Source organism: Macaca thibetana, chromosome 2 (genome assembly GCF_024542745.1).
Source record: "Macaca thibetana thibetana isolate TM-01 chromosome 2, ASM2454274v1, whole genome shotgun sequence".
Lineage (NCBI taxonomy): Eukaryota > Metazoa > Chordata > Mammalia > Primates > Cercopithecidae > Macaca > Macaca thibetana.
The window spans coordinates 184292978-184314749 of record NC_065579.1 but is presented as its reverse complement, the minus strand read 5'-3'; the positions used below and the strand labels follow the sequence as shown (position 1 = coordinate 184314749).

General features: G+C 35.6%; 1 protein-coding gene across 4 annotated transcripts in view; it reads left to right on the top strand.

The window, feature by feature from the left end:
• Positions 1-21772, top strand: part of CADM2 (cell adhesion molecule 2) — a 1083199-nt gene that overhangs the window by 951878 nt on the left and 109549 nt on the right. For all 4 annotated transcript variants that reach the window (XM_050782110.1, XM_050782111.1, XM_050782109.1 and 1 more), the window contains one exon: positions 7954-8044. In XM_050782110.1, the coding sequence (XP_050638067.1) occupies positions 7954-8044 (91 nt within the window). The remainder of the gene's footprint in view (positions 1-7953; positions 8045-21772) is intronic.

The window sequence follows — 21772 nt, the reverse complement described above, 5'->3', positions numbered from 1 at the left end:
ACCATATTTCTTCACTCACTACACTATGCAATATAGGATGGTGCAGTGGTCTTTGGTTGTTTCTTTTAGCACTTTAGTCATTATCCGTAACAGGTTAAATGTTACTTTTATATGACCTTAAATTCCTATTATACTTATTCAGTTACAAAAGAAATAAGGTGCTTTTTTTTTTTTCCTGATAAAACATTTGATTCAAACCTTCTTTTTATTCATCTACAAAATCTAGTGATGGATAAATGTTGTTAAACCAATGACACAAAAGACTTTAAAAGCTTGTGCTTTTAAGATTGTCCATTAGGTGGTTTAATAGATGCTTCATCACAGGTCTTTTCTCTTTTAAAATCCTTGCTAAGGATATAGAAAATCCATTCTGCTGGATCAATATCTTTACTTTGATTCAAATCCTCAGTCATTCAAATGGAACATGAGGCATCCTTACTTCCCAAGTTCATAAAACCTTTAAATATTTGTTTAAAGTATTTTTTTTTTTTTGAGATAAAGTATCGCTATGTCGCCAGGCTGGAGTGCAATGGCATGATCTCAGCTCACTGCAACCTCCGCCTCCCGGGTTCAAGTGATTCTCCGGCCTCAGTCTCTTAAGTAGCTGGAACTACAGGCTCATGCCATCATGCCCAGCTAGTTTTTGTATTTTCAGTAGAGACAGGGTTTCACTGTGTTGGCCAGGATAGTCTTGATCTCCTGACCTCATGATCCGCCCACCTCGGCCTCTGAAAGTGCTCGGGTTGATTACAGGGGTGAGCCACCGCCCCGGGCAAAAGAAGAAAAACCGTTTGTCCATAAATCTAGCTCTTGAAAGTCATTGTGTTTCCTCCTAAATGAGCCCCAGAATATGTCAGACAAAAGTAAAAAAAAAAAAGGAAAACTGTGGGGTTTTCCACGTTTAAACACTGTATAGATGTTCTAAAGAATATTTTTTGTTTCTCCAAAAGTCTTAGGGCATTTTGCTTTTAAAATATCTGTGTATTTTAGTTGGATACTTTCAAGTACTGAAAAATTATTTGTGAATGATTCAATATATGCCTGTCTTTATACACTTGTGCAAAACTTCCACAGTTTTTTGCATTTTGAACAAAACCTGTATTTATTTACACAACACTCAAAGAACTCTTACAATTTACTAAGCATAAGATATAAAGACACACAATTGAGTAAGTTAATATATCAGATCAGATTTTGAGTGCTCAAAATGTGAATATATTATAAATATACATTATATGCATTCATGGATATTTAATAAATACAATGTTGAAAGACCTGACTTTTTTTGAAAGGCATTTTAAAACAGCATGAAAATTGCTAGTTTGCAAAAAATATCCGAGTTTAATATGTAGGACAAAACTAGAATAAATAAATAACAGTCATATTAATGCATTTTTTCTAACCCCCTTTTAAACTATTACTAATTGGTACAACATAATACATTATATCAGTAAATTAAAAACAGAACATCATACACATCTCCAATGTACTGAACCAGAAGAGTCATTCTGTTTTGTGAAATCGCAGAGCAGGGTTAAATGTAACCCACATTGCTCCTACAGAGGAAAACAGAGGAATTATTTTCACAGTAAGGCTGGAATTACTATTTAAGTAAAATTTGGCTTAGAAAATATTCCCAATTTCAATCCTTTGAAATATGTTTAAAATGAAAAACTATGAACCAGAAGAAAATCTATAATTATGAAACATATTCACAGAAAAAAAACAAAAACAAAATAATACAAACTTTTTTCCTAAATCTTAGTAGATAACTTGGCAAAGGCATGCAAGGAAAAGTTTGGATGATGCAGTAGTGACTACATTACTATTCATATCTGGGTCAGTAAAAAGCAGAGTAACACAGTAAGTGCATAAAAAACCATTTACATGTAATCTGTTGTGCATTGTGCCATTCCTGACAAAGAATCCATTCATTTTGATATGTAACAAAGTAAATAATAGAGAGAAATATGTTTACATGGGAGTCTCACACCTTAAAATAAATAGTTTGCCGACATCCTGGAAAGTGAAGACTGTCAAAATTAACTCAGTTTTTGAGACGACTACTTTTCTGTTCTTTGGTTAGCTAACAAAGTATGGTAGTTCTAAACTCATTTACAAGTATTATTTCTAGAATATCATTGATATCTTACTAAAATGTTTTTAGAATAACATTGCTTAATCAACTCTCTCATGTACAATAAACTGTCTGATGAAAATAAATAGAAATAATGACAGAGATCTTTATCAAAGCCAAAATTACTTCCTGCTATTAAAAACAATTATTCGAGAGTCAAGTTTAAGATAATAACACCATTACTGTAGTACTTGTGGTTAATAAAAAGGTATTTGGTGACTATTCTAAAATGGCATGTTTAAAGAGGAATAATTTGTATCTTAGAAATATGAGCTAGCTTTGGCTGAATAATTAAATGTCTTCACAATTGAGAACTACCTCTGCCAAAATCAGGTGAATAAAAAATAGTTTACACATGTGGTATTTGCATTAAAAAGAAATTGGCATTTTTATCAACATAGAAAATTGTTACCTAATGATATCCAATGCAGATTATTTGTAACAGAGAGTGTGCAATATCCATTTAAGAAAATTTTTCTTTTTTAGAAACTTTCTGTGGGTACATAATTGGTGTATATATTTATGGGGTCCATGAGATGTTTTGATACAGGTATGCAATGTGAAATAAGCACACCATGGAGAATGGGTTATCTATCCCCTCAAGCATTTATTCTTTGAGTTACAAACAGTCCAATTACCTTCTGTAACTTATTTTTAAATGTGTAATTCAATTATTATTGACTATAGACACTTCATTGTGCTATCAAATAGAAGGTCTAGTGCATTCTTTCTAATTTTCTTCTTGTACTCATTAACCATTCCTACCTCCCTCTCAAACCCCCAGTATCTTTCTGAGCCTTTGGTAACCATCCTTCTACTCTCTATGATTATGAGTTGAATTGATTTGATTTTTATATCCCAGAAATAAATGAGAACATGTGATGTTTGTGTTTCTGTGCATCGCTTATTTCACAAAACAAAATGATCTCCAGTTGCATCCATTTTGTTAAAAATGACTGGATCTCATTCTTTTTATGGCTGAATAGTATTCCACATTAACTATGAACTAAGATTAAAAGTTAATCTAAGGTTTGCAACTTAAATATTTTAGATTAATTATGTTAATTAATTGATATATTAATTAATAACTCTATTACTTAATAATTAAATATTAATTAATATTTAATATTAATTATAATGTTAATTTTGTTAATCTACATTCTAAACATCAGGCACCAATAAATTTCAATTAAGCATTTAAAAATATTTTAGAATAGTATAATATGAGGATGAGAAGATATATCAGAAATTTTATTGCTGGCCATGAATGGTAGCTCACACCTGTAATCCCAGCACTTTTCGAGGCCAAGGTGGGAGGATCATGTGAGGCCAGGAGTTTGAGACCAGCCTGGGCAACACAGTGAGACTCCATCTCTTCAAAAATGGGAGAAAGAAAGAAAGAGAGCGAGCGAGAGAAAGAAAGAAAGAGAAAAAAAGAAAGAGAAAGAGAAAGAAAGAAAATTAGCCAGGCATGGTGGAGCACACCTGTGGTCCCAGCTACTTACTAGGCTGAGGCCGGAGGATTGCTCATGTGAGCCCAGGAGGCCGAGGCTGCGGTGAGCTGTGATCACACCACTGCACTCCAGGCTAGGGGACAGAGTGAGACTTTGTCTAAAAAAAAGAAAATAAAAAGAATATTACTTCCACTCATTTAATAATTATTTATTAAGCACACACTTTTTTAAAACACTATGCAAGACATGGAGGATATATCAATGACTTTTAGAAAGAACATTACACAAGGGTGAAAAAAGGAACATGCAGCAGTGGTATCTGATCAGATTTGAAGGTAATGAATGCGCTTAGCAAATGGCATTTGAATTAAGATTTTTAAAACATGTAAGAATTAAATAAGCAAGGAATCCCTCCAAAATGGAGCATTTCTGATAATTTGTATGAAGGCAAAATGAAACACATTTATTAAAGACCTTGATAAAAATAAAATTATCTGGAATTCAAATAACAAAACAGAATATTAGAAGACAAGAACATAAAGGATAGAAGTTATGCAGGACTTAAATGGTTTAATAATTTTTAAGAAAAACGATTATGAAAGGTTTTAATTAGTAAGTTGATGTGACCAGATTTATGTTTTGAGAAGACAGTTTTGTTTAGTTGTAAGAGTAAGATTTAAAGGGTGAAAATTTTGACACAAAGGAGATCATTTACTATTTTGGCAAACTAGATTAAAATAGTGGCTATGGAACTATGAAAAAATAGTGAATTCATTTGAAAATTATTTAGAAGATAGATTAACAAGAGTTCAGGGGTAATTGATTATAGAGAAAACAAGGAAACAGTAGGTATTTGGTATATGTCACTGCATGGATGCTAGTCGTATCTATAGAGTTAGAGATCTATGAAGGAGAAACATGTGGGGGGAAGATTGGAGACGGAGTTCGTTTTGAATACATCAAATGTGCCAGGCCTTTTAGATATCCAAGTGAACATGCCACATAGGCATTGCACGTAAATAAGCTTGTGAAGCAGAACAGAACTAGGACACAAATCCATGAGTGACTGGTAAGTACATGGAAACTAAAGATACGAGTGAGGCTTAAAAGGCCTAGAGAAAATCATGAGAGAACAGAATTTGAATCCCATTCACCCTGATCTTAAACATTTAAAGGCTACATAGAAAAATACCACCCAACAGAATCTGAGACAGTGTAGCCAGGGACCTGAGAGTTGAACCAGGAGTAGGCGTGTGGCAGGGAGGGGGTTGAGGAGCAGATGAGGCATAGGTATTCGTCAAGGAAATCTAGGGAAGACAATTTTTCAAATCTCCTTTTTAAAATTATCTTTACATAAATTCCTTTTTTGGTTTCCTTATTTATTTGGAAAGGTAAGTCTTAGAAACAGGAACTAATCAAACACTTGGAATAATTTTGAAGTCAAATAAATGAATACTGTCTTACATCTCTCGATGTTTAGTAACTTAGAGTCTATTTAGGTTATTCCTGAGAGTTTTACGGAAATGTGTGCTAAGTTTAATATTACCTGCTTTGGCGTTTGCTTGTGACGGAAATTCTGTGTGCCAGATCTAAAGGGAATGCTGGATCATGCTTCAAGGGAACATTTGCCACACATATTCTCGCCTCTCCTGTACTGCTGGAACTAAACAGGCAGAGCAAAGCCACATTTTGCCTTCCTCTTTTCTCACAGCTGCCTGCCACCGTGTAATTTACCTTACTGAAGCAGATCCGGATGGCGGCCTTCATTTCCCTTTGGCACGTACTATTTTTGTGTACTGAGAAGGGCAAAAGTGCCTGGGAAACAACACCTCCTCCTCACCAACCTCCCCCACCCCCATCCCCGCGAGCAGTCCTCAACCAAAGACGACAAATATTCCATAAACAGTCCCGTCTCTTGCCCATCAAGTAAGGTAACTCAGAGTCATGTCTTCCGCTCACTCTCAGTTCCACCGTGGAACTGAACTCAATTTGCTTTGCTCACAGGGTAGTCTGGTCAATAACACAGGCTTCATTTACTTCCTTCCCTTCCTGTCTCACTTCTCAGAGCTTTCTGAGATGACCACCTGGCACATTCCCCGCTCAGTGAAAGACAGGCCTCAGGGCCTCTTTGTGAGGACACTGGACACCGTGTTAGGGTTCTCCAGAGACATGGAGCCAATAGGCTGTACATACACATAAAAGGAGATTTATTGTAAGGAATTGTCCATACGATTATGGAGGTGAAATCCCAAGATTTGCAAAGTGAGTCGGCAAAGCTGGAAGACCAAGAGTGCCAATGGCTTAGTTCCACTCTGAGTCTAACAGCCTGAGAACGAAGAGAATTGATGACATGGTTCCAGTCCAAAGGTCTCAGGATCAAGACCCAGAAAGACCCAAAATTTCCATTCTATTCTAAAGGCAGGAAAAAAGTAAGTGTTGCAGTTCAAACGACATCGGGCAGGAAGATTTCTTTTCTACTTGGAGGAGGAGCCGCCTTTTTATTTTATTTAGTCCTCCAAGAAATTGGATGAGGCCCTTTCATATCATGGCGTGCCATCTGCTCTACTCAGTCTACCAACTTTAATGTTAATCTCATCCAGAAAACAGCCTCGCATTCACACTCAGAATAATGTTTGGTCGAATAGCTGGGTACCCCAAGGCACAGTCAAATTGACACACAAAATTAAACATCACAGACAGCCATGTTAACATAATTCTGTTTCCCAAAATTATACATTTCTGATCTTTCACCTCAAACTTTTTCCATGAAAATTAAACTTTCCTTTATAATATGTCATGGGGAAAATAAATTTTGCTATATGTATGTTTAGTTAGAGGTCAAAAGACCATAGACCTCAGTTTGACCAGAACAGTGTGGTTCACACATTAATATTTTCTCTTTTTCTTTTAAAAATGTCCTGCTTCAGAGATGAAATTATATGATTATCCTAGTCAATAACTGATTCCATAGATGTGCTGATAATGGAAAAAATTAATAAAGAATGTTTAAATCTGATATTCAATTTTTTTCTTCTAACAGTTAAAAAAGTATGATGAATATGTATCGTATTTCTTCAGATTAATTTTTCTTCCTAAGTCATTTTACACCACAAATATTTACTGTGATGTATTTGAAATGCTTATTTGCAACCAGAATATTATTTTTTATTATCTTAAATGCAACCTCTTGTTTAAAGAATTGACAGAGAATGCATTTGAAAAGCATACATAATTTTAAAGTATGATATAAACTATTACATTTTATATTATACTTTATTATTATAGATATGAAACATCTAAATAATATTTTCCTTAGATAAGGTAACCCACTTAAAAATTACACAATTGATAGTAACTCATTTAACTGGCTCCGAAATCAAAGACTGTGTCTAATAACAGTGCAGATCAGTTCTTCTGTTACAGCTAAGAAGGGAAGAATAAGAATAATTGTGATCTTCTGGAGAGTTCAGAACCTGTTTCGTTTATTGTAGAGAATGTGAAGATAAGAGGAGAAGATGATTCCACATTGACTGTGGACCAGACAATGCCAGGATTAGCAAAGTCTCATAAAGAAAGAATATGTTAATATTGCCCCTTTTTTGAGCTTATTTTCCATTTCTTCTATGAAATATGTTATCTTTGTGTTGATTAAGGAATATTGCATGTCATACAAGTTATACATATAAATGTCTGAAAATATTCTTTAATTCTCACTAGGGATGATTTATTGTTAAATGGGAACAAATAATTTTCTAACAAACATGCAGTAGCATATATAACAAATGTTAACTTTTAATAAAATCATAAATGCTGTTGGAAGTGACTCACTAGCTGTACTTCAGAGCCAGCCGCATGTACCCAGTGCCGTATCATTGCATTTTGAAAAGATTCTGCATAACACTTGTGCGACAGTAATTGATCTTGAGTTCATTGTGGGTTCCTTATTGTGAGTCCCTGGTATTCCCGTAACAATGAAAGTGTTGTTATTCAGATGCACATGAATGCATTCAGCCCATAATAATAGTATTCAAAGCCATCTATAAATAGTTTAAGAAACAATTGTATGAAATGCTTGATATTCATCTGAACCACTTTTTGCAATTTCACTTTTAAATTCAGATTTCAGAAAAAATACAACAGTGGTACTCAGGAGATATTGAGATATTTTTGTTGGCTTTGCATAGACAGGTTGTTAGCTTTTTAAATCACACACCCTATTTTACCAATTCTAAGAAATCCTTTATAAATATACGCAATTATAAATAATATATAAGAAATGCTGAACACACAGCATGATGCACAGTTATTAAATATCTAGTTTTGTATGTGTTTAATCACCCTTCTTAATATTCTTGTTTCTAGATACACCATCAGTTAAGATTATACCATCGACTCCTTTTCCACAAGAAGGACAGCCTTTAATTTTGACTTGTGAATCCAAAGGAAAACCACTGTAAGTGAGTTAATGAGCAATAAAGCTTTTTACTTTTTTCTTTTATCTTGCTTTGATTACAGGCTTTAACGGCAGAAATCCACAGTTTTTGTCGTTTCTTGGTGGGCAAAGTGATCTCTAGAACAGAAAACCCCATGAACCATGTCTTCATTAATGTCTATGGAAGTTTGGTTTTTACTTTGTCATCTAGTGAAGTTTCTGGGAAGATATCCAGATGGTATTTCTTTTTTATTTTTTCCAGTAAGATATTTAAACCTGAATGGAGTGTATCAGTCACTGTTTATATCGTCAGACTCTAAAAGCTGCCCATTGTTGAACTTAGTTCTCCCATGAAAAACTTAGAAAATACCGAAGCATCCCCAAAATATGTCCAGGTTTTAAAGTTACATGGAGAATTATTTTCATAAAAGGCAAATCAAATCTATATTTCTTATGAAACACCTAATGAATCAAGTAACGGGTCACAAACTCAGTGTGCTTAATTGTAAAGTAATTTCATTATTAAAAATAGGCACGTCAATGTGATAATGTCACTTCAACTCTAAAACTTCACCTTTTGAAATTTGTGTTTATAAATAGCTAGTCAAAGAATACCAATTATTAAGCAGAACCTACATATGGATATTTAAATATGGATTATTTAAATTCTATTTGAAAGCAATATGATCATTCTAATATAGGAACACTCTAGGCCTAGCTTTATGGAATTTACTTGATTTTTTAAAAGATTCCAATTTATTTGAGTTCTGTTTAAATTTTAATAGAAGGAATTAAATTGTTCTTTGTATATAACTGTATGAGATTGCTTCTGGCGAATCAGGTCAAATTACTAAAAATTTGCCTCCAATAACATTTATATTATTTAAGTATAAGTTTCATATTGTCCCATCAGGAATTTTTCTAAAAGAATTGTATGATAGATGCCTGACATTTTAACTTCATCAAGTGTGTGTATTATATTTTTTTACCATATTAATAAAACCATGCCCTCTTTACCACAGTTTTGATATTTTTAAACTGTTCTCTCTTCTAGTAATTATTTTGCAGACATTGTTTTTGCTCTTCTTTCCTTCAGATTTATCCAAAAGTACATTTGTATACATTTGGATTATGTGCACAATTTATGCAATTAAATGAGGTGAAGTTAGGGAACATGCTTTATAGAATGCTTGAAAATAAATGAATGCCTTCTCTAGTAGCATCCAATTGTCTTACAATGATTCTTTGATTCCATATCTACTTCCAACTGTAGAAACATTATTTTACTTATGGAAATCATTAGACTTTATGTTTTATATAATTAAATATTTAAGAGTTTATATCACTCATCTCAGATATGGTTGAATGAATGTGTCTTCTTTTAATCTCTTTTCAGTTACTTAGAAATAATCTTGGATGTGTAATAATCCTCTGCACTGCAGATGAATGAAAAGCACAACATTTCTCATTTATTTTATTTAAGAATACAAATTTCAAGAGACTTATAAAATGGAAAATATTACCTTTTCTCAGAAGTTCCCTGATTACTATCATTTTGCAACAGAGAAAGGAAATAAGAAAGGCTTCCTATTTTACAGAAGAGAAAACTAAGGCTCAACTAAAGTTTTAACGAAATTTTCCTATTTATCCAGATTTAAAATGAGTGAGTGAGAATTTGAATTCAGTTCAGTACTGCCCAAAGCCTTAACTCTTTCAATTATGTGCTGCTACTTCAATTGCTAAATGTAAATTTCCATTTATTCTAGCTAAAGTTACTTTTGAAAAACTAGAATGGGACTGACAATGATTTTCCCCACTGAAGTTGAGCCCGTAGATGCTTTAGGGCGGTGAACCGGCTAGTTTCATGATATATTTCACTGTTGCCATCCTCCTTTATTAGGCTTTCTTCTGTATTTATATTATTTCTGGAAACTTGTCAAATTTCTACCAAACTAATCGTTTCTGGCATGGGTTCATAACCACATAAAAATCTGTAATTTAATATAGTAGCTTTTGGCAAATAACTCATAAGCTCTACAACGTCTTCAAAGTAAAGTAGTCATGGTATGTTGCCTTCATCTTCGTAGATCCCGATGTTATATTCTGTATGCTATGGTCCACAAGTAAATATGTATTAACTGATTTCTTGTATTATATTCTCATTCACAACTTTTCCTTTATCACATTTCCTTGCAGACTGTCAGGACATTAGCATTAAAGTTAGAATCAACTTCTTTGATGCCTTTTTTCATGTGGACTATTGCTTTTTTTTCATTCTTCATAATCATCTTAAATAAACTTCTCTATATTGTTACAGTAACTATCTTCTCCATTAGAGGAAGGCATTGATCCTTTAAAAACAGTCTCATTTTTAGCCTTTCTGTAGTTTGTATACTATTTCCAACAGTGCCAGATGAGGCAGAGAGGACAAAAAACAAGAGAAGTCTGAAATAATTGGATTTTCCCAGAAGGAAATCTTACTGATCATAAAGAAAAGTCTTACTAGAGCAAAAAGAACAGGATGCAAATTGAAATGGTTTAATCAGGGAGTTAGTAGGTTGTAGGGAAGTGAAGATAGTCACTAAAGGAAAGACTATCAACTTGAAAAAATGAATCAAAAAGTGGAAGAGGGATAAGAAAAAATTTTGTCAAACACATTTTAAAATAAAACATAGCAATAATAACACATATAATGGAGAGTATTGCATATTTTAAAATAGCAACAAAAGAGTGGGAGTTGAAATGAAATGTGTGATATACTCAATCAGCACGTTAGAATGACCCGTTTCACTCAGGTAATCACTGTCAAAGTTCTACTCCATTACTTTGCAACTATTGTACCTGTATCTTCATTTTGTTATTTAAGAACCACTGAGAAGCAACACTGTAGCTTAGCCTTTGAGTGAGGCCCCAAGCACTTAATATATATCATCTTTATCATTTACCTGACCCACCTCCCATTAGCATGTGAAAATCAGGAATGAATAGTGGCTATATGATCTCTTTATATCTTGTAGCTGTCTTCAATAATGCATTTAATTTGTGGTCAAAACTTCATTGTTTCTTAAAACATATTTGACTAATATGTTTTGAAGAATAAGTTATTCACAATAATTAGGTTTATTAGTAGTAGGCAAAATCACACCACTATCTTTTGTGTAAATCACAACATCATGGCATGGCTCAAGTTGCACTGAGGCTGGTGTTCCGAACCTGCCCTTCTTTATGCTAATGTTGTTTTCCTTGTTCTAAATGTGAGGGCCCCAGTGACTGTTTATGAACAATCATGCCTTATTTGCCTGCTTTGGACTGAAGCCTTTTGCCATTTTCCTGTGAAACAGCTGCATAACTTGGGCCAGGACCAAATTGTTCCACTTGACACTACTATAGAAGCTTTCTATTCTTTCCTTAAAAGAGAGATTACTGTACATGTCTGTCCATTGTTTTAATTTTAGTTTAAAGTGCGGACCAAGCTAATGCCAGCCACTTTTCTTTCAAGTCCCCAGAGTTATTGCAACCCTCTTCTTTCGTTGGCTGAATTCCCAGACAGCTTTCAGGCAGTAGCATTATCCATTTACAAAAGTAAAGGAAAAACACACACACACACACACACACACACACACACACACCATGAAACCTTTATATTACATTCAAGTCATGACCTTAAATGGTATGAGGTTGCCCCCAACATGCTGTAACTAATGAGTTACATTCATTTTAATCAAATGTGCGATGCTTTTTAAATTCACCTCCAAAAAAGCGATGTGACATTTTCAGTGAGATAAATATATATTTGGCATCCATTCTGTAAAAGAAAATAATTATGGTATTGATAAATTTTTCTATATATCCAGCACAATGTTTTATGTTGTACTTACTATTTTACTTTCGGGTAACCACAATTTTTCTTTTGTTTTTGCCATAAATCTAGTATGCATAATTGCACAGCACATAACATTCCAATTCTATAAAAGAAGAAAGAATTTAATCCTTAGAAAGACAGATCACATACTATATAGCAACTAGTGAGGTATTTTAGAGAAATAATTACACATCTATTTTTGAAATGATCAAGAATTGAAGAACTCTGATATGTATATATTAATGTATTTTTCTATTAGCATAATAGAGAATTGTAAACAAACAAACAAAAAATAGACAAAAGGCTGGGTGCTCACATTTGTAATCCCAGCACTTTGGGAGGTCAAGGCAGGAGAATCCTCTGAGGTCAGGAGTTCAAGACCAGACTGGGCAATATGGTGAAACCCCGTCTCTACTAAAAATACAAAAAAAAAAAAAAAAAAAAAAAAAAAAAAAGCTGGGCGTGGGTGGTCGGTGCCTGTAATCCCAGCTACTGGGGAGGCTGAGCAAGGAGAATCTCTCTAACCTAGGAGGTGGAGGTTGCAGTGAGCCGAGATCACGCCATTACACTCCAGACTGGCCAACAAGAGCAAAACTCCATCCAAAAAAAAAAAAGACAAAAAATTAAAGCAGAACAGTTTTATACAAAGTCAATTTTCTTAGCCTAAGATGTACCTTTTTACAAGTCACAGGTTATTTGCTAATCATTATACAGGCCAATTACCATCAGACGAAATGACAAAATAAACCAGGAATTAAAGAAAGCAAGTTATCATCAGGAGTGAAATGTTGTTTACCAAAATAAGATGAAATATGTATTTTAAAATAGTATTAAACTATAATAGCAATTTTACATTATTTGACCTAATATATAGTAGTTGTTATTACAGAATATTTACCTCTCTCCTGCTATATAGAAAATCTCTAATTAATCATTGAGACCTGTATGTTATTTTCAAATAGGATGCCTAAGCTGTCATGCTTTGAGGCACAGAATGTTTTGGGGTATTGTAGAAAGAGAATGAGGACCTGGGTTTAAATTATAAATCTTTGGATATCCATGGCCTGAGTAGTCCTGAACAAATCACTTAACCACACCAAGTATTTTATTTTCTTCCTTTGTTTAAATTGATGAACTTTATTTTTAGAGCAGTTTTAGGTTCACAGCAAAATTGAGTGGAAAGTACAGAGATTTCTCCTATACCCCTTGCCCTCACCCACGCACAGCCTTCCTCAGTATTGACATTCCATACCAAAATTTTACATTTGTTATAATCAATGTACCTACACTGACTCACCATTATGACACCAAAGTCCAATGTTTACATTAGGGTTCACTCTTACACATCTAGTAGTTTTATCTCTAAAATGAAGAACACAAAATTTAGCAAACAGGTGGTTTTAATAATGACAGTGTATGTGAAATGTCAGCATCCAAGTAATTGTATAATACATCATGACAATGAGGATGATAAATTATTATTTGATCAAGGAAATACGTACAGTGTATCTCAGCAAGTTTCCAACTCAGAGGTCTTAATTATATATTTAATACACATGCTAATATTAGGCTATTATGGCAGTTCTGACAACTGAGTTATCATCTCACATATATTCTCAGGCAATGGAATCCAAGATTTCAGGCAAAATAAACACATTTCAGGACAATGAGTCTGTATTTTCAAAAGCATATTTAAACAGCAAAGGAACCCAGACTGAAGTCATGACAAAACTGACAGAGCAACTTGGATATTTTATTTGAAGTTAAATAATAATATTAATAAATTAGAGAGAAGAGAGGCAGTGTCATGAACCTCGGTTGGCGTAAAATCCAAAATAGTTAAAATGAGACACTGGAAAATCCTGAGCCACAGGAAAAGCCCCTTCACTAATTTACCTTAATTTTAAGATAACACAAATTTAGATCAATTTGCAAGGAAGAGAAGGAATTAAGATTGAGTTTTAGTTTGATACGTGTGGGAAAGGCTACACCCTGAAGCAGTTTTATTGGGATGAAAGGGACTCAGTGGTTAGCAAGCTTTGACAAAGAACAAATGCAGATCTGAAGGGCCTTCAGGAACCCTAACTAAGTAGATGGTTTGGCTCAGGAGTGGTGAGGAATCCAGGGTCAAAGATTTATAAGACCTTGTTTTGGCATAGTTTTTCATAATTTTCTCTCACGCATAGTTGTTTAATTTAAATCACACAACTATTATGTTGTAAAAGATTTACAAAGACTGTTGTAATCACTTCAATTTTTTTAGATGAGGAAAAATAAGCCTTGTTCAAGTTATATGATCTTGAACACAGCTCACAAATGGTAGAACTGGGATTACAAGCAAGTTTTCCTTTTATAGTAACAACAATGATGGTTGTATTTTTTTGTTTACCCAGTGATTTTTAGCATTGATTTTTTTTCACAATAATTCAATAATGTTGGGAAGCATTGAAGACTTCTTCTAAACTGCTAGGACAGCCCATATTTCAATCAAATAGTTGTTAGAAAAATACCAGTTATGTAGGCTCAAAGCTTTGTTAGCATATCTAAATATTATTTAAAGAGTTTCTAAACAGACCTAAATATACCTAAATAGTTTCTGCCTAGATTTTATAATGAGACCAATAATTGTTCAATCCTATAATTATATATATATATTTAAAAAATAGATTATATTGTATTCTTTTTATTTTTAATTATACTTTAGGTTCTAGGGTACATGTGCACAACATGCAGGTTTGTTACATATGTATACATGTGCCATGTTGGTGTGCTGCACCTATTAACTCGTCATTTACTTTAGGTATCTCTCCTAATGCTACCCCTCTCCCCTACCCCCTCGCCACGACACGCCCCAGTGTGTGATGTTCCCTTTCCTGTGTCCAAGTGTTCTCATTGTTCAATTCCCACCTGTGACTGAGAACATGCTGTTTGGTTTTTTGTCCTTGCGATCGTTTGCTGAGAATGATGGTTTCCAGCTTCATCCATGTCCCTACAAAGGACATGAACTCATCCTTTTTTATGGCTGCATAGTATTCCATGGTGTATATGTGCCACATTTTCTTAATCCAGTTTATCATTGATGGACATTCGGGTTAGTTCCAAGTCTTTGCTATTGTGAATAGTGCCACAATAAACATACGGGTGCATGTGTTTTTATAGCAGCATGATTTATAATCCTTTCAGTAGATACCCAGTAATGGGATGGCTGGGTCAAATGATGTCTTTAATTCTAGATCCTTGAGGAATCACCACACTGTCTTCCACAATGGTTGAACTAGTTTACGGTCCCACCAACAGTGTAAAAGTGTTCCTATTTCTCCACATCCTCTCCAGCACCTGTTGTTTCCTGACTTTAATGGTCAGCATTCTAACTGGTGTGAGATGATATCTCATTGTGGATTTGATCTGCATTTCTCTGATGGCCAGTGATGATGAGCATTTTTTCATGTGTCTGTTGGCTGCATAAATGTCTTCTTTTGAGAAGTCTCTGTTCGTATCCTTCGCCCACTTTTTGATGGAGTTTTTTTTTTTTTTTTTCTTGTAAATTTGTTTGAGTTCTTTGTAGATTCTGGATATTAGCCCTTTGTCAGATGAGTAGATTGCAAAAATTTGCTCCCATTCTGTAGGTTGCCTGTTTAGTCTGATGGTAGTTTATTTTGCGTGCAGAAGCTCTTTAGTTTAACTAGATCCCATTTGTCAATTTTGGCTTTTGTTGCCATTGCTTTTGGTGTTTTAGACATGAAGTCCTTGCCCATGCCTATGTCCTGAATGGTATTGCCTAGGTTTTCTAACAGGGTTTTTATGGTTTTAGGTCTAACATTTAAGTCTTTAATCCATCTTGAATTAATTTTTGTTTGAGGTGTAAGGAAGGGATCCAGTTTCAGCTTTCCACATATGGCTAGTCAGTTTTCCCAGCACCATTTATTAAATAGGGAATCCTTTGCCCATTTCTTGTTTTTGTCAGATTTGTCCAAGATCAGATGGTTGTAGATATGTGGTATTATTTCTGAGGGCTCTGTTCTGTTCCATTGGTCTATATCTCTGTTTTGGTACCAGTACCATGCTGTTTTGGTTACTGTAGTCTTGTAGTATAGTTTGAAGTCAGGTAGCATGATGTCTCCAGCTCTGCTCTTTTGGCTTAGGATTTCCTTGGCAATGCGGGGTCTTTTTTGGTTCCATGTGAACTTTAAAGTAGTTTTTTCCAACTCTGAAGAAAGTCATTGGTAGCTTGATGGGGATGGCATTGAATCTATAAATTACCTTGGGCAGTATGGCCATTTTCATGATATTGATTCTTCCTATCCATGAGCATGGAATGTTCTTCCATTTGTTTGTGTCCTCTTTTTTATTTCGTTGAGCAGTAGTTTGTAGTTCTCCTTGAAGAGGTCCTTCAGATCCCTTGTAAGTTGGATTCCTAGGCATTTTATTCTATTTGAAGCAATTGTGAATGGGAGTTTATTCGTGATTTGGCTCTCTGTTTGTCTGTTACTGGTGTATAAGAATGTTTGTGATTTTTGCACATTGATTTTTTATCCTGAGACTTTGCTGAAGTTGCTTATCAGCTTAAGGAGATTTTGGGCTGAGAAGATGGGGTTTTCTAAATATACAATCATGTCATCTGCAAACAGGGAGAATCTGACTTCCTCTTTTCCTAATTGAATACCCTTTTTTCTTTCTCCTGCCTGATTGCCCTAGCCAGCACTTCCAACACTATGTTGAATAGGAGTGGTGAGAGAGGGCATCCCTGTCTTGTGCCAGTTTTCAAGGGGAATGCTTCCAGTTTTTGCCCATTCAGTATGATATTGGCTGTGGGTTTGTCATAAATAGCTCTTATTGAGATATGTTCCATCCATACCGAATTTATGGAGAGTTTTTAGCATGAAGGGCTGTTGAACTTTTTCAAAGGCCTTTTCTGCATCTATTGAGATAATCATGTGGTTTTTAGTTTGGTTCTGTTTATATGCTGGATTACATTTATTGATTTGCATATGTTGAACCAGCCTTGCATCCCAGGGATGAAGCCCACTTGATCATGGTGGATAAACTTTTTGATGTGCTGCTGGATTTGGTTTGCCAGTATTTTATTGAGGATTTTTGCATCGATGTTCATCAGGGATATTGGTCTAAAATTCTCTTATTTTTGTTGTGTCTCTGCCAGGCTTTCGTATCAGGATGATGTTGGCCTCATAAAATGAGTTAGGGAGAATTCCCTCTTTTTTCTATTGATTGGAATCATTTCAGAAGGAATGGTACCAAGTCCTCCTTGTACCTCTGGTAGAATTCGGTGTGAATCCGTCTAGTCCTTGACTTTTTTGGTTGGTAGGCTATTAATTATTGCCTCAATTTCAGAACCTGTTATTGGCCTATTCAGGGATTCAACTCCTTCCTGGTTTAGGCTTGGGAAGGTGTATTAGTTCAGGAATTTATCCATTTCTTCTACATTTTTAGTTTATTTGTGTAGAGATGTTCATAGTATTCTCTGATGGTAGTTTGTATTTCTGTGGGATTGGTGGTGATATCAACTTTATCATTTTTTATTGCATCTATTTGATTCTTCTCTCTTTTCTTCTTTATTAGTCTTGCTAGCAGTCTATCAATTTTGTTGATCTTTTAAAAAGATTCATTGATTTTTTTTTTGAAGGGTTTTTTTGTGTCTCTATCTCCTTCAGTTCTGCTCTGATCTTAGTTATTTCTTGCCTTCTGCTAGCTTTTGAATGTGTTTACTCTTGCTTCTCTAGTTCTTTTTATTGTGATGTTAGGGTGTCAATTTTAGACCTTTCCTGCTTTCTCTTGTGGGCATTTAGTGCTATAAATTTTCCCCTACACTGCTTTAAATGTGTCCCAGAGATTCTGGTATGTTATGTCTTTGTTCTCATTGGTTTCAAAGAACATCTTTATTTCTGCCTTCATTTCGTTCGATACCTAGTAGTCATTCAGGAGCAGGTTGTTCAGTTTCCATGTAGTTGAGCGGTTTTGAGTGAGTTTCTTAATTCTGAGTTCTAGTTTGATTGCATTGTGATCTGAGAGACAGTTTGTTATAATTTCTGTTCTTTTACATTTGCTGAGGAGTGATTTACTTCCAACTATGTGGTCAATTTTGGAATAAGTGTGATGTGGTGCTGAGAAGAATGTATATTCTATTGATTTGGGGTGGAGAGTTCTGTAGATATCTATTAGTTCTGCTTGGTGCAGAGCTGAGTTCAATTCCTGGATATCCTTGTTAACTTTCTGTCTCGTTGATCTGTCTAATGTTGACAGTGGGGTGTTAAAGTCTCCCATTATTATTGTGTGGGAGTCTAAGTCTCTTTGTAGGTCTCTAAGGACTTGCTTTATGAATCTGGGTACTCCTGTATTGGATGCATATATATTTAGATAGTTAGGTCTTCTTGTTGAATTGATCCCTTTACCATTATGTAATGGCCTTCTTTGTCTCTTTTGATCTTTGTTGGTTTAAAGTCTGTTTTACCAGAGACTAGGATTGCAACCTTTGCCTTTTTTTGTTTTCCATTTGCTTGGTAGATCTTCCTCCATACCTTTATTTTGAGCCTATGCGTTTCTCTGCATGTGAGATGGGTCTCCTGAATGCAGCACCCTGATGAGTCTTGACTCTCTATCCAATTTGCCAGTCTGTGTCTTTTAATTGGAGCATTATCCCATTTACATTTAAGGCTAATATTGTTACGTGTGAATTTGATCCTGTCATTATGCTATCAGCTGGTTATTTTGCTCTTAGTTGATGCAGTTTCTTCCTAGCATTTATGGTCTTTACAATTTGGCATGTTTTGGCAGAGGCTGGTACCAGTTGTTCCTTTCCATGTTTAGTGCTTCCTTCAGGAGCTCATGTAGGGCAGGCCTGGTGGTGACAAAATCTCTCAGCATTTGCTTGTCTGTAAAAGATTTTATTTCTCCTTCACTTATGAAGCTTAGTTTGTCTGGATATGAAATTCTGGGTTGAAAATTCTTTTCTTTAAGAATGTTGAATATTGGCCCCCACTCTCTTCTGGCTTGTAGAGTTTCTGCTGAGAGATCTGCTGTTAGTCTGATGCTTCCCTTTGTGGGTAACCGAACCTTTCTCTCTGGCTGCCCTTAACATTTTTTTTTCCTTCATTTCAACTTTAGTGAATCTGACAATTATGTGTCTTGGAGTTGCTCTTCTCAAGGCGTATCTTTGTGGCATTCTCTGTATTTCCTGAATTTGCATGTTGGCCTGCCTTGCTAGCTTGGGAAAGTTCTCCTGGATAAGTGTTTTCCAACTTGGTTCCATTCTCCCCGTCACTTTCAGGTACACCAATCACATGTAGATTTGGTCTTTTCGCATAGTCCCATATTTATTGGAGGCTTTGTTTGCTTCTTTTTCCTCTTTTTTCTCTAAACTTCTCTTACCACTTCATTTCATTCATTTGGTCTTCAATCACTGATACCCTTTCTTCCAGTTGATTGAATCGGCTACTGAAGCTTATGCATTTGTTACGTAGTTCTTGTGCCATGGTTTTCAGCTCCATCAGGTCATTTAAGGACTTCTCTATACTGGTTATTCTAGTTAGCCATTCATCTAATCTTTTTTCAAGGTTTTCGCTTCTTTGCGATGGATTCCAACTTCCTTCTTTATCTCGGAGAAGTTTGATCATCTGAAGCCTTCTTCTCTCAACTCGTCAAAGTCATTCTCCAGCCAGCTTTGTTTCACTGCTGGCGAGGAGCTGCGTTCCTTTGGAGGGGGAGAGGTGCTCTGGTTTTTAGAATTTTCAGCTTTTCTGCTGTGTTTTTCCCCATTTTTGTGGTTTTATCTACCTTTGGTCTTTGATGATGGTGACGTACAGATGGGGTTCTGGTGTGGATGTCCTTTCTGTTTGTGAGTTTTCCTTCTAACAGTCAGGACTCTCAGCTGCAGGTCTGTTGGAGTTAGCTGGACGTCCACTCCAGACCCTGTTGGCCTGGGTATCAGCAGCGTAGGCTGTGGAACAGTGAATATTGCTGAAATGAATATGTTGCTGCCTGATTGTTCCTCTGGAAGCTTCGTCTCAGAAGGGTACCTGGCCGTGTGAGGTGTCAATCTGCCCCTAGTGAGGGGTGCCTCCCAGTTAAGCTACTCAGGGGTCAGGGACTCACCTGAGGAGGCAGTCTGTCCATTCTCAGATCTCAAACTCCGTGCTGGGAGAACCACTACTATCTTCAAAGCTGTGAGACGGGGACATTTATGTCTGCAGCAGTTTCTGCTGCCTTTTGTTTGGCTATGTCCTGTCCCCCGAGGTGGAGTCTACAAAGGCAGACAGGCCTCCTTAAGCTGCAGTGGGCTCCACCCAGTTGGAGCTTCTGGGCCGCTTTTTTTACCTACTCAAGCCTCAGCAATGGCGGGTGCCTCTCCCGGAGCCTCACTGCCGCCTTGCAGTTTGATCTCAGGCTGCTGTACTAGCAATGAGAAAGGCTCTGTGGGCATGGGACCCTCTGAACCGGACACGGGATATAATCTCCTGGTGTGACATTTGCTAAAACCCTTGGAAAAGCACAGTATTAGGATGGGAGTGACCGATTTTCCAGGTGCCGTCTGTCACAGCTTCCCTTGGCTAGGAAAGGGAATTCCCTGACCCCTTGTGCTTCCCGGGTGAGGCGATGCCTCGCCCTGCCTTGGCTCATGCTTGGTGGGCTGCACCTCCTGTCCTGCACCCACTGTCCGACAAGCCCCAATGAGATGAACCTGGTACCTCAGTTGGAAATGCAGAAATCACCCGTCTTCTGTGTCGCTCACACTGGGAGCTGTAGACTGGAATTTTATATAACTTTTAGAAGATAAAGACTTCAGGTTACAGCTACAATACAAAATTAGTGCCAGAACAGTATCAATGCAGTGCAATACAATGGAAAGCCTAGAGCATAAATAAAATAAGCAGAATTTTAAAATAAAACACTCCTCAAGAATATGTCTTTCTTACTAAATGCTATGTTTAAAATGTTACTAAAATTATTAGTGGGATAAACATAATGATCATCTCCTTATCATATAAATATTATTATACCAGCAGTAATTGGATAATAAAGGATACAGAGCATTTAAATTGAGGGGTGTGTGTGTGTGTGTGTGTGTGTGTGTGTCTGTGTATGTGTTTTACTTTGTGTTCTGGTATCTAGAGAAATGCAAAATTGTCTCAATTAATTAATTAAAAATTAAAAGCAATACAGTCAGTTTCTTCCAAATTGTCTTCAAAGATATAATATTGGAAAATTCGTTCTAAATTTTCAAAATTAAAAAAAAATATGTGCAGTCCTTTCCAAAATGAGTTTCTTTTCTGAGGTCCATATGGTCTTTTGCTTCTATTTTATGGTTTCAAAATTTAATCACACATTGACTCTCTGGAAACACACAAGTGATTATCTTGGAAATGAGACCGAATATATTTGGTTTTGTTTTTGAAACAAGAAGCTGACTCTCGGTAATCTCCACTGCTGTTATTTAGACTGGGCATGGGCGTCTGTGGTGTATTGGGCACTCAATCATTTTCAATTAAATGTTCCAATGTCTTGTGAAAGTCCCATAAGAGCTTGCAGAACCACGGTTATCGATCCATAGAGGAAATGTACTTGTTGAACATTTCCAGGTAAGCAGTTTTCTTGCAACAAAAAGCCAGTTATTTTGAGGGAGTATGTAAATGTTCACTGGAAAACCCTACACCAAACATGTCTCAATACATTTAAGACACCATTTTGGAATGGTACTGTCATATACGTTTAGTAGATTTTCAGACTTGCACTCTCTTGCTCATAGATTTAAAATCCATAGTTTTAAAAATACATTGATTTTTGAGATGACATTTAAGCATTTTACCCTTTAAAATTTGGAAACATTGCATATGTGTTTATATAGTAAATTGAACAACATGGCAATTGTAGAAAGA